This window comes from Kogia breviceps, chromosome 3 (genome assembly GCF_026419965.1).
Source record: "Kogia breviceps isolate mKogBre1 chromosome 3, mKogBre1 haplotype 1, whole genome shotgun sequence".
NCBI classification, from domain to species: domain Eukaryota; kingdom Metazoa; phylum Chordata; class Mammalia; order Artiodactyla; family Physeteridae; genus Kogia; species Kogia breviceps.
The window spans coordinates 66,466,428-66,479,280 of NC_081312.1; the positions used below are offsets into that span (position 1 = coordinate 66,466,428).

Sequence of the window (12,853 nt, forward strand, 5' to 3'; positions counted from 1 at the left end):
CGTGTCCCAATCAAGGTCACACAGCTAAAAAGTAGCAGAGTGCCAACTTGAATTCCAATCTTTAATTTTTAATCATGTATGCTCTCTCTCCTCCTTTAAGAAATTAGACTAGAGTGAATGTATGACCATCCCTAAAAATAAATTTTATTGTGCATTTGGAAGCAATCAGAGCAGACCTAATGCATTCTAATATCTAGGATCAGGACATGTTGCCTGCAGCTTTAAGACAGAAAATAATAGCCAACTGTAGTCCTCAATTCCTGCTAATTCCTGCTAATTAAGATATCACATGGAATTTTCAGTGGTGTAATTTTTATTTTAGAAGACTTCTATAATAGAGCCTGAAAGAGTCCTAACTGAAAGAAAAACGTTCCTATTACCCATACCTTTTTTTTTTTTTTTTTTTTTGTTACGCGGGCCTCTCACTGTTGTGGCCTCTCCCGTTGCGGAGCACAGGCTCCGGACGCACAGGCTCAGTGGCCATGGCTCACGGGCCCAGCCGCTCCGTGGCATGTGGGATCTTCCCAGACCGGGGCACGAATCCGTGTCCCCTGCATCGGCAGGCGGATTCTCAACCACTGCACCACCAGGGAAGCCCTATCCATACCTTTTAAAATGAGCATTCTTAGAGATACTGTTATGTATACCTGGGGTAGATTTTATGGGATAAACTACCACAAGGTAAGCTCCTAGCTCTCTCAGCCTCTACCACCTCATAGTTAACATACTGTCCTTGTTGATGGTTGAGGAGCCCAAGACATTCCTGAGCTCCAGACCTGCTTCCTGGGCATTTCTACTTAGATGTTACACAGATCATAAAAAGAACTATGTCCCAAACACTCAGCTTCTCCGCCGCCCCCTACTCCTCCCCTGCAGGGGAGGAGCTGTCTTAAATGCCCCCCATCCACTCAGTGACCAGGGCCTGTCTTCAACTTCCTTCTTTCAGTTTCCATTCCTGCTGTCTTATTAGCTCAGGCCCTAACTATTTCTCACGTGTAACTGAAATAGCCTCTTAACCGATCGCTGTCTAGTATTGCCCATGGCAACCTATTCTCCCAACTGCTGACAGAATACTGTTTGAAAATTGCCAGTCTAGTCTTGCTGGGATCCTTGGCTGGTTCCAGCTGTGTGTATGTACACACTGTCTCCTTTGTGGGAGACACTCTGGCTGTCACTTCTGATCCAGGCCATCCTCCATGACACTCCTCCTAGCAGGCGTTCCTGACTGACATGCCCCTGCCACGCTTTGGGTCCCACTGTCTCTACATCCCCAGTGCCAAGTTGAGTCTGCACTTCCTAGTTGCTCAAGAGTTATTGTGTTGAATGACACGAAAATCATTTGAATCCAAATCCTCCTAGTTTCCTTCTCCCCCATGAGCCAGCAAGTGGAGCATCAGAGTGGCTCTTTTTTCTCCCTCATTGCGCTCATCCAAGGTTTATTGACTCTTTCTGGCTTTAGCCTCCAATCCAGTCTCCACTTTTTCCATTACTGGTCTCCGCCCCCAGACTTTCCAATTTAGTACATGTGGAGTGGGACCCAGAATTGCATGCCTAACAAATTCCCAGGAGACAGTAATGCCGTTGGTCCAGAGACCACACTTTGAAAACCACTAGAGCAATGGTTCTCAACTGGAAGTGGGCATCAAATACATCTTGTGCCACTCCTGACTACTGAGTCAGAATTTTTTGTTGTTTTTTTTGCGGTACGTGGGCCTCTCACTGTTGTGGCCTCTCCGGTTGCGGAGCACAGGCTCCGGACGCGCAGGCTCAGCGGCCATGGCTCACGGGCCCAGCCGCTCCGCGGCACGAGGGATCTTCCCGGACCGGGGCACGAACCCGTGTCCCCTGCATCGGCAGGCGGACTCCCAACCACTGCGCCAACAGGGAAGGCCCTGAGTCAGAATTTTTAGGGAGGTGAGACGGGCAGGCATTTTTTGGCTTAAAAGCTGCATAGTGGGGGCTTCCCTGGTGACGCAGTGGTTGGGAGTCCGCCTGCCGATGCAGGGGACACGGGTTCATGCCCCGGTCCGGGAAGATCCCTCGTGCCGCGGAGCGGCTGGGCCCGTGAGCCATGGCCGCTGAGCCTGCGCGTCCGGAGCCCAGTGAGAGGCCGGCGTACTGCAAAAAAAACAACAAACAAAAAAAACCAAAAACGGGCTGCATAGGTAATCCTGATGCACTATCCTGGTTAAGAACCATGAACTCAGTGATTAACTCTAGGATCTGGACTTCAGTTTCTTCCTAAGCCTTATTTTTCACCACCCTCCTCCAACTTTCTACCCTCCTCTCCAGTCATATGGAACAGCAGGTAGTCTAATGATTCCAGACCTTTGCTCCCTCTCTCAGACCCCCAGATCCGTTTTAGTTATTCATTTATGCATCAATGCATTCACCGAGCACCTAGCACATTCCAGGGTGCAGGGCTGAGTGTGGTGAACATGACAGTCACAACCCTACATCATGGAGTCCACATTGTTTGCTCTGAGCTTCCTTGGCACCCTCTGCTTCCCCTTCTTCCTCATTGCACAGGCAAATACTGGCTTAATGCTGCACTCTCTTGCTAGACTGTTTCATGAAGGTAGGGACTACGGTCTATCTTTGTAAGTGCTCAATGTTTGTTCAGATTAAATTGGAAAACTCTTCCCCTGACCTAGGCTTCTTTCGAAAATCATCTCCAGAGTCCTCTCTTTCTGCTATCTTTCCTGACCTGCTCCAACTCCCCCTACCGCAGTCAGCATTGAGCTTCGCCTTCCTTGAGCCCTGATCCTGACTCCAGGCAGATTTCTAACTCAGCACTTGTGATCCTTTACTACATGTTATTTACAGATCTGGCTCCTCCTACCAAACTGTGAGTCCCTCAGGGGCACGGACCATTTCATCTCTGTACTTCATATAGGAGGTATTTAATAATATTCATCAAATTAATGAATGAACTCAATTTTGTTTTCATTTACTGCCTGCTTTGCAATGTTTTTGCCCAAACTTCCTTGTGGCTTTAATGAAATTGCCTTAAGACTCTTCCACTTTTCCATAGTAGGGAGATACCATAATTTAAATTTTATACAGTATGGAATATGCATAACATGTGTTCTAGGGGGAAAAATGTTTATCAAGGGTCTGAATGAAATTCTCAGAGAGAGGGCAAAGTGTGACTTTATGGGTTGTCCACTGCATCGTGACCCAGGACTCTGAGTTGAGGTCCTGGACAAGCCAGTCACCCAGCCTTTCTGCCTCCCAGTTCTATCATTTATGAGCTGAACAAAAGACATGGTTTTTAATCTACACTAAGTCTTGACATGCATGCTATTTAATGAACTAAACAAGGTTTTGAAATTCATTAAAAAAAATGAAATCAGATAACTCCTTGATAGAAAGAGGTGTTACAAAAAGAGATGGTTATACTTTACAAAGTACACAAATTATAAGTGTTCTTGACAAACTCTGCTCAGAACATCATGCCATGCACTTAGTAGGCCTTCAGTGGATATTTACTGGATGAAAGAAACAAAACAATCTATAAGCTTTCATTTAAATCAGCCGGAATCAAAAGTACCAACCTGCTCCTACTTAGAATCACCAGTGATTCACGCATTGTATGTCCCTACAGGAAGCCACGGTTTCCCACTTTGTGACGAAGGAGCCAGTGCCCAGTCTCCCACAGAGGGGCACCCTCTGTTACTACAGCTCACACAGGTTCACATACTTTTGGGAAAATCTTCCCACCGCACACATATTCATGACTGCTAAACACACATTTCATAGGTGTATATAAGCTGTGTTAAATCACCTTGATGCACACCTTTTCGTCAAGCCAGAAAGGTTATAAACTCATTTCTAAACAATACTTTGGTTATGCAAAATTCTTAGAAATTTAAGATCTCCATTCAGTCTAGCAGCTAAGTCTTCCCTGGAGTAATCTTATACATTTTTCAACTACATACTCTTCTTCGCATGCATGTAGGCATGGGGAGGAAATGAAAATATACAAATTGTTATCACCAACTTAATGTTCTCTTTAGTAGATTGGATATCTAGCTGCATATGGAATGAAGACCCTAGAAAGCCCACACTATTCCCACAATTGCTTATCAGAAACAATGCTCATTCTATGTAACAAAATGAACGGTTAATGAAGTTTATGTATCATTGGAGCAGATAATTTTACAAGGCTGTGTTCTTAAGGCTTCAGAATTAAGGATTCAACTGTGGGAGCAAAGAGTCTTAGGGGCAGGACACCCCAGATAACCTCACCCACATACATTTCTCAAACAATGGTTTTCTGTATGTAAACAGAAAATAGAAAGGAGTATATGCTTTTTGTCCTTAGTATAAAATAGCTGCCTTTGCTTTAGCATACTGTTAAATTTCTGCACAATGCACAGCCTTCAGCACCCTAAGGAGCATAAACAAAGGATATCAGGCAAGTTCACGTACTCCCACTTTACAGAACAATGCTTGTTGTTAACTAAGCAATTCCCAGGGCAGATTTATGATTTGTGGAGCCCGGAGTAAGTACTCAGGTTGGGCCCTGGGAATCCAAGGTCAGAAGCACGTGGTGCCCGCTCAACCCCCAGCGCTTTTAGAAAACATGAAAATGTGACCTAAAGTTTGTGGTTGTGGGTACACCGGAGACTATTTAGGCATTTAGAAAAATTAAAGCACGTTAAGGCCTCAAAACAGCTTATTGTTCATCCTCCAAGATTTAACCTTTTCTTTCTTATTTGCTGCTATGCTTGTCCTCTTGTGAATAAATGTCTTCTGAATCGTATAAGATGAATCAAATATATGCATAACATGTCTATGTATAAAAAATATCTTAATAAAGCAACAAATTATATAGATAGGTAAATTTTAAAATTTGAAAAGTCCTTTCCCATTTCCTAAAAAAGAATTGTGACTCTGATTCTTTTCTTGCATTCTTAGACCTTGGGTTATATCACAAGACAGAATTTGTAACCTGTGTTCTTAATTTATCCCCCAAATTTGAATTTGGATTTTTAGTCACGTCAGAACCATAAGCACTTACTTCTCTCCTCCTGCCTTTTCAAGGAATATTTTGGCTAGAGTTACACCCCATACATTTTTATACTGTGCTATTAACATCTAATAGAACTTGGGGGAACAGTTTCTCCACCGTGTTGTCTGGCTCAAGTATAAAAGCGAAATAGGTTACTGTTTCCATTTTTATGAGTATAATTATTATCAAGTCATTAAAACTATGAAATAATTAAATTTCATTACACTCTTTTACTCTTTAATAATCACCTACTAAATATTCAAATTGAGCCAGAAAAAAATTTTTAAATATACATTTTAAAAAAATTCTATACATGTATTATATACACATACATATTTATATATACACACACACAATGTTCGCATAACCTTAAAGTAATTTGGAAATATTTGAATGCGTGATTTAACTATTCAATAGCATGGGTAGTTAGTACAATATAAAGACAGCCATTAGTCCATTAGTCTCAGGCTGAATGAAATTGTTGGTGGGTCATTGAAGTTGCTGGATCTTTTCACATACCATAGACAACAAGTGCTAGTCCATTATTCCAGTTGACTTTATGTGACAAACCGGTTCTCATAGTCCCTAAACAATGATTAAATATCTATATTTTTCAGAAAAATTATGTTCTACCAAGTTTCCAGTGAGGTTCTGGTATTTAAAAGTTGCTTCTATAGACTTTTAAATAAACGGTGAAGTTTAAAGAAGGGGAGATACACTGAAAAAATTACAGGCACAGTGTAGTGACAGAAACACTCATAAAGTCACAAGGCTGTTTTGAAAACAATAATAACAAAGTTAGGAAGTTCTGGGTGAGATGACACACTGATAAAATCCACAGTCTTCAATTCTGAAATGAATGGAAAAGAACATAAATGCCTCGTCTATTGCACTTCTCCTGTTAGCTAGGGACAAAATGCCTCCCTAACACCTACCAGTAGAACATCATTGAAAAAGTAGAGATTAGTGAGAATAAAACAACAAAAAGAATAGTTCCCTACCCGTTGCCTCCTACTGAATGAACTTTTGACATGTCAGCAAACTCTTCTTTCCTCTTGCTGCTGCTGGTGTACTGCTCGCTGTACAGCTTGAGGGACATCTGCTCAACAGCATCTCTTTGTGCTTCCAGGTAGCATAGTTGAACCTCAGCCTGGAGAGAGAAAACAAGAGGAATTGCTGTTTTAATCCAGAAGGAATGCATTTCAAGTGAGGTGTAACAACTCAAAGAACGGGGATTGTTCACATCATTATATTGCTCCTTTTCAGGTTGGATTTAATGGGATCAGCTGGGCATATTATAGAATTATATTTTAGATCTGAGTCTTATAAGTTCCTCCTTAAAATATGACCTGAATAAATGAATTCTCAGAAGACTCAGTAAATATCACAAAATATCCCTGGGATCATAATACTGTATGATGAGACTTTACATAAAAATTCTGTGAAATTCCTTAATAATATTCTTCCTCGTATTGCCACATATGTAACATTTATTTTTTTTAAAGATTCCCCCTCCAACCCATACATTTGCATGGACACATACTCTGAATGCTTCTCATTATCTTCCCCGAGGAGAATAAAAAAGCCTAGTATTAATTCAATACTTTTCCAATAGTGGCAACGTACTTCCTGTATTACATTTTTTTTGGTTCTCTGTATTTTGTCTTAATAATGTTAAAATAGAGAGAACAGTGATTTTGCTTACATGCAGGCTTGAATTGTTAAATCTTTCATAGATACTTGGGGCTCACTGCAGTACAGGGAGAGGTAGTAAGTTCACCATGCTGTTTTCTATCAAACCAAGGCCAAAAGAATGCTGAATAATATTTGGTATGGAAATGTATTGAATAGATGCTTTATTTATTGCAGCTGTTGTGATCCCTGTGGCTTTAGAGTTCCCTAGAACACCAGATGAGATGGGGAATGAAGTCTTCTCGGTGGCATGCTTGCCTATGGTGAAGGGGAAAGGGCAATGATGAGTTACGTGGACTGTGGACCAAAGGAGCTCTTATTTTCTTTTGGCGTGCTTCACTAAATCCAACACATCCATTAACATTTCTCAATAGCCTTAACACTTCTACTTCTTTATAATTTAATTATATATTCTCCTACAAAAAAACAGGTCTGGGTCAGCTGTTGGGTAGTTGCCAGAATTCTATAACATGTAGGAAAAGCAAAGCCAGATATGATCTCCTGCTCTTTGTGTCCAGTGCCAACCAAGGCCTTTTGCCTGGTCTCTGGTTTTACAGACTCAACCATGGAGAAAAAGAGAGAGTGTTGCAAAGTAGCAGCTGCTTAAAAGGGCAAATCAGGACTCTGTTAAGGAAATGGGTAGCTTATGAAATGTAAGATCTCAAACCACTCTAGAGTTCGTATTTTGTAGCTTTCCACAAGCAGCTAATTATGAATGTTCTAGATACTGAGGAAGAACTTTAAAAATGCTAAAATTACTATACTCATACAACTGAAGTTTCAGAAATCAATTAAGAACTGCAATCTATGTATTGGTTCATGTAAACTCTTCTTGCCCAAACTAATTGGCTTGAATAAGAATAGACTCAACTGGATTAAGAATTACGTCAAACAGTATAAACAAAGGATAATGTTACATGGAGTACATTCAGTATGGGAAGAGGGGTATGGCTGATGGAAAAGCACAAAGGAAATACTAGATTTAATGTTATTCAGCATATTTATTAATAGATAGTGAAAGAAGAGGTATGGAGCATATTAATGGCAACACAGAAGAGTGCCAACTCAGAGGTTTGCAGATATCATAGAATTTGGAGAAATGATACCTACAGACCTAAGGATATTTTTTAACAGCTGGGGGGAGGTACATGAAACTGAATAGAGGGAGTCCATGATTAGAAAAAAACAACAGAATATAACTTTCAAAAGAGCATACAATATTCTTAAGTAACTAAATATGAGATAACTGAGAGATACTGAACAATAGTCAAAGAACTTAATCAACTAGAGACTATCATACTAAGTGAAGTAAGTCAGAAAGAGAAAGAGAAATACCATATGATATCACTAAAATATGGCACAATGAACCTATCTACAAAATGGAAACAGACTCATAGACATAGAGAACAGACTTGTGGTTGCCAAGGGGGGGCAGGGGAGGGAGAGGGATGGACTGGGAGTTTGGAGTTAGTAGATGCAAACTATTACATTTAGAATCGATAAACAACAAGGTCCTACTGTATAGCACAGGGAACTATATTCAATATCCTGAACCATAATGGAAAAGAATATAAAAAAAGAATGTCTGTGTTTGCATAACTGAGTCACTTTTCTGTACAGCAGAGATTTCCACAACATGATAAATCAACTCTACTTCAGTAAAATAACAGTAATAATAATTTTTAAAAAGAACTTAAAAACAATCTTTCCAAATGGTACCCCCCCACCCCTCCCCTCCTCAATGCTATTGGGATATTGAGGAGGACATCCCACACAAAGTATTCTATTGGTAACCCCATTAAAATATTGAATCTGCACCATTAGATGCCAAGGGGCATATCTGATCCCTACAGGTTCCCATTAATTTTTAACCACCCTAAGGTAGCAAATTAGACTACTGCCTGTTCTGGATAAAGATTTCACAAATGTGTGCCACTGGTCACAAAAAGCATCATCAAGAGGGAGGTCAACTTAATATAGACTCATCACTACTATAGAATAATAATTAAAGTTCATGCCTTTGAGATCCTAGGCCATTTCTGTGTACAGAGGGAAACACCTCTCATGACAGGGATACATGGAAAGGAGTTCAGAGAACAATGCTGAGAGCAACTTGAAAAATAATTAGTCACCTTACAAAAGTGATTGAACTGTTGTTAATCTAAGATTTTTATTGCATAATATCTCAACGGCATTTGACATAGGAAACGTCCCTGTACTAACAAGGAGATGAATTAGATGGCCCAGGTCTTTTCTATCCATCTCTATTTCTATCTCTGCTTTCAGTGATTCATTCCTAAACGTGATGATAAAAATAGAACCAAAGTTGCTTCTTCTGCTAAGGTTGAATGACTTTGCCAGTCTAAATCTCTCTGCAAACTGTCTTAACTTTTTCTCATACTGTATCTTAGTCCAAAGGTAAATTTTTAAGAAAAAGATTTGAAGAAACTATAGTTCTTAAAAAATAGTAACACTGAATCTTTGATTAAAAGAATTTCATTTCTTAGCATCTATGACAATTGTGGATACTTTAAAAAGTGACTACATTTTACAAATGGAAACTAAGACATTAAATAATATTACTGATCCTACTAATCAATCAATGGGATTGATTGTAATCAATGGGATTGATTGTAATCAATGGGATTGATTGTAATCAATGGGATTTAGCAACTTATTAAGGAAAGTAAAAAGAAACAAGAGGGAACAGACTCAGTGACAGATCCACCTCTCACTTCCTGGTAGGTGCCGTCAATGGGAGTAGGAATATAAAAACAGCAGTACAGGTGAATGGAACAAATGAGCTGGAATTGAGACTTTTGGTTTGAGGTACTGGTGTGATTCCCCAAATGAGATGTTCAGCAAGCAAGTGGAAATATTAAGACTGAAATAAAAACCCAGAGGCAATGGTTGACATTAGGAGAGGAAATGAGAATGCCATGGGAGATGGTGTATGATGAGAAGAGAAAAAGAATCAGTTCTCACTTATTCTAATCTAGACCTGCATTACACCTTAGTTGACCTAATGCGATGGATTCTCAAACACTCTCCCTCCCTCTTTCTCCACCATCCCCAAATCTATTTTAAAGATAGTTCATTGATCTTTTTGAATCACATCTGGGATCACTGGTTCTTGTTATTTCAGGGCTTAATTCTGGATCTCTTTTCCTTATTTATACTCTCTTCCATGGCTTTCAATGCCATCTATGTAGTAATGGCCTCCTATTCTCTCCTCTGAGTGCCATACTTACCCACCCAATCAATCACCTGACATTGCTAACTGAATTTACTTTAGGCATAACTGTTTAAAACACTCTCCATTCTCATCCTTATTGTGTGCCCCGAAACTTTGTTCTTAGGACTTTCCCATTAAATAAATGGCACCATTTGTTGCTTAGGTCTGAAACTTGAGAGCCTTCCATGACTCCTCTTCTTCATTTTCCATAGCCAGTTACTCCCTAAATTCTGTTGATTCCTCTTTCAAAATGTCTCTCCAGTCTGTCTTCACAGTCTGCATTGCTGCCAGACTGGGCCAAGCCTTCATCATCTCTCCCCTGTAGTAAAGTAATTATCTTCTAATATGTATCTCCCCTCACCCATTCCTGCCCCTCTAATCTCTTCCCTTACAGTACCAGAGTGGTCTCTATAAAACATGAGTTGGTTTCATACTGCATTCAGATCTAAAACACAAACTTCTTCCATGGCTCATTAGATTTGGTTCCTGCCTGTCTCAGACCTCATTTCCTACTTGTCTCCCTCTTGATCACTATGCACCATCATGCTTGCCTTCTCCCAGTTCTTTAAACAGCTCTTTCCTGTCTCAGGACCTTTGCACATACTGTTCCCTTTCACTGGAACATTATCTTGCTAACATCTTCTCATCCTTTAGCTCTCAGCTGACATGTTACTTCTCAGAGAGGCCTTCCCTGACCACCCTATCAAAAGTAGATCCACTCTATCTTTCATTTCAGAAGTGTTAATTTCCTTCACAGCACATATCACAACTTAAAAATCTTACATTTGCTGGCTTACTCTAAGCTCCATACAAGGACACTGTCTGTCTGTCTCCTCAGCCATTTTGTATTCCCAGCACCTTGGCAGTATCTGGAACATGATAGGGGCTCAGTAAATAATTTATTACTCATATATTCACTGAGCCTTTATCATGTGTCAGGAACTGCACCAGGGATAGTGGGCACAAAGAAGAACAAAACATAGCCCCTTTTCTCAAGGGACTGCAGTGTAGTGGAGGAAAGAGCCATGCCAACAGATACCTACAAGTGTGCCAAGTGAAATGATTGTGGGGGAAGATGGGAAATAAAACAACTAATTGCCTGAAGGTAAGGAGTAAGCAGTAAAGGCTTGATAGAGGTGGCATCTGAACCAGATCTGGGAGTATGGCTATGACTTTGTCAGGTAAAGAATCAGATGAATATCTTTACAGGCAGAGTACCTCATTTGTTCAGAGGCCCAGAGTTATGAAAGGATGTGGCATGTTCAGAGAATGGTGGCTGGAGTTTTGGGGGCATTTGGACGAAGAGGCTAAAGTAGAAGGGGATAGGCTATGGAGGATGTCAGGTTAGAGAATCGGAACCCTATCCAATGATCTGCCAACAAAAAATGACATTGTTTCTGTGATGGCATTATCTTCCTCCATCTCCCTTTTTCTGTCATGGGAACATAGCTGTCTGATGGATTAGTCCAAATATGCTCATAAAGTTCCTACCTCCTGGTGTACTTTGAGAACATTGAATTGAGAAGGGAATCAACAGCTTCCAAGAGGCCAGAAGCCCAGCATCCCAAACAGGGGGAATGCCTAAGAGATTCTATTAACTCAGATCTCTCTAGTAAACGTTTAACGTAATGTTATGGACTCAGGACACATAATGTCATCACTTTTCAGTTTATATGTTGAAGCCTTAAACCCCAATGTGACTGTATTTGGAGACAGGGTCTTTAAAGAGGTAATTAAGGTTAAATAGATCACAAGGGTGTGGCCCTAATCCAACAGGACTGGTGTCCTTATAAGAAGATGCAGAGCAGTCCCACAGAGAAAAGGCCATGTGAGGACACAGTGAGAAGGTAGCCAGTCATCTGCAAGCAAGGAGAGAGGCCTCACCAGAAATCCAACCTGCCAAACCTGCCAACATGTTGATCTGGGACTTCCAGCCTCCAGAACTATGAGAAATAAATAAATAAATCTGTTGTTTAAACCACCTAGTCTGTGGTATTTTGTTATTGCCACTCTAGCAGACTAATACACATAATAAAGTTAGAAACACTGCCTTCTCATCTAAGGGTTAATACAATTGCTTTGCCACTTACCATTGTTAGTATGTTTTCCCCTTTTATTTTGTATGCACCTATAGCTTAAATCACTACAGATACTCCTTCAAATTTAGACTACAAATTAATAATTTAATCAGAACACAAGACAGTGTTCTAAAATATTTTATTTAAATTTGGCTTGGTATGTGGTGATCCAAATTCAACGATCTTCTCCAGGGCCTGAATAATTATTCAACCATCTACCTTCCTCTGATATTGTGTCTAATGACAAAATAGTTAGCCCATGAAAAATTTGGTGGGGAGGAGGTAAGTTTCAGTTATTCTAACAGCCTTTAAGGATTAAACACATACTTACTTTTATAATCACATATAGACATATGCATTATCATTGCCCTAAAAAGCACTGATTTAGTTAAGAAATATCAATTATTTCATTATCACTGCATGTCACAGCATCTTTTGTTGGGTTAAGAATCCTGAGAATGTTAAATAATTAATTTTACTCTTTCTTAACTCATGACATTGTAGGTCTGCCTGCTCATTCATATTGTACTTCATAGCTTCCCACCACATCTACCCACCAACTTGCATCTGGGTCCACATCCTCTGCTTTCTCTCCTGTTTCTGTGGAAACAGTCGTATTTCTATCCAAGACCAATCCCCTCTACTTAAGCACTAGACCCCCTCTTACCTACGCAAAGATTATCACCCCAGCAGCAAACCACCCTTCTCCCCTTCATCGTTTTTCCTCTCTACTATAATCATTCTCATTAGCACATTACTACCCCACCCCCAGATGTTGTTTCTCCCATGGTAAAAAAAAAAAAAAGGAAAAATAATCTCTAGACATCAGTT

The 12,853-nt window shown here is 40.2% G+C and overlaps 1 protein-coding gene across 4 annotated transcripts in view; it reads right to left on the bottom strand.

Annotated features, from left to right (window-relative positions):
- The window catches only part of AKAP6 (A-kinase anchoring protein 6), a 506,591-nt gene that overhangs the window by 147,837 nt on the left and 345,901 nt on the right, over window positions 1–12,853 (bottom strand). For all 4 annotated transcript variants that reach the window (XM_059059544.2, XM_059059543.2, XM_067028592.1 and 1 more), the window contains one exon: window positions 6,019–6,167. In XM_059059544.2, coding sequence (XP_058915527.1) covers window positions 6,019–6,167 — 149 coding nt within the window. The remainder of the gene's footprint in view (window positions 1–6,018; window positions 6,168–12,853) is intronic.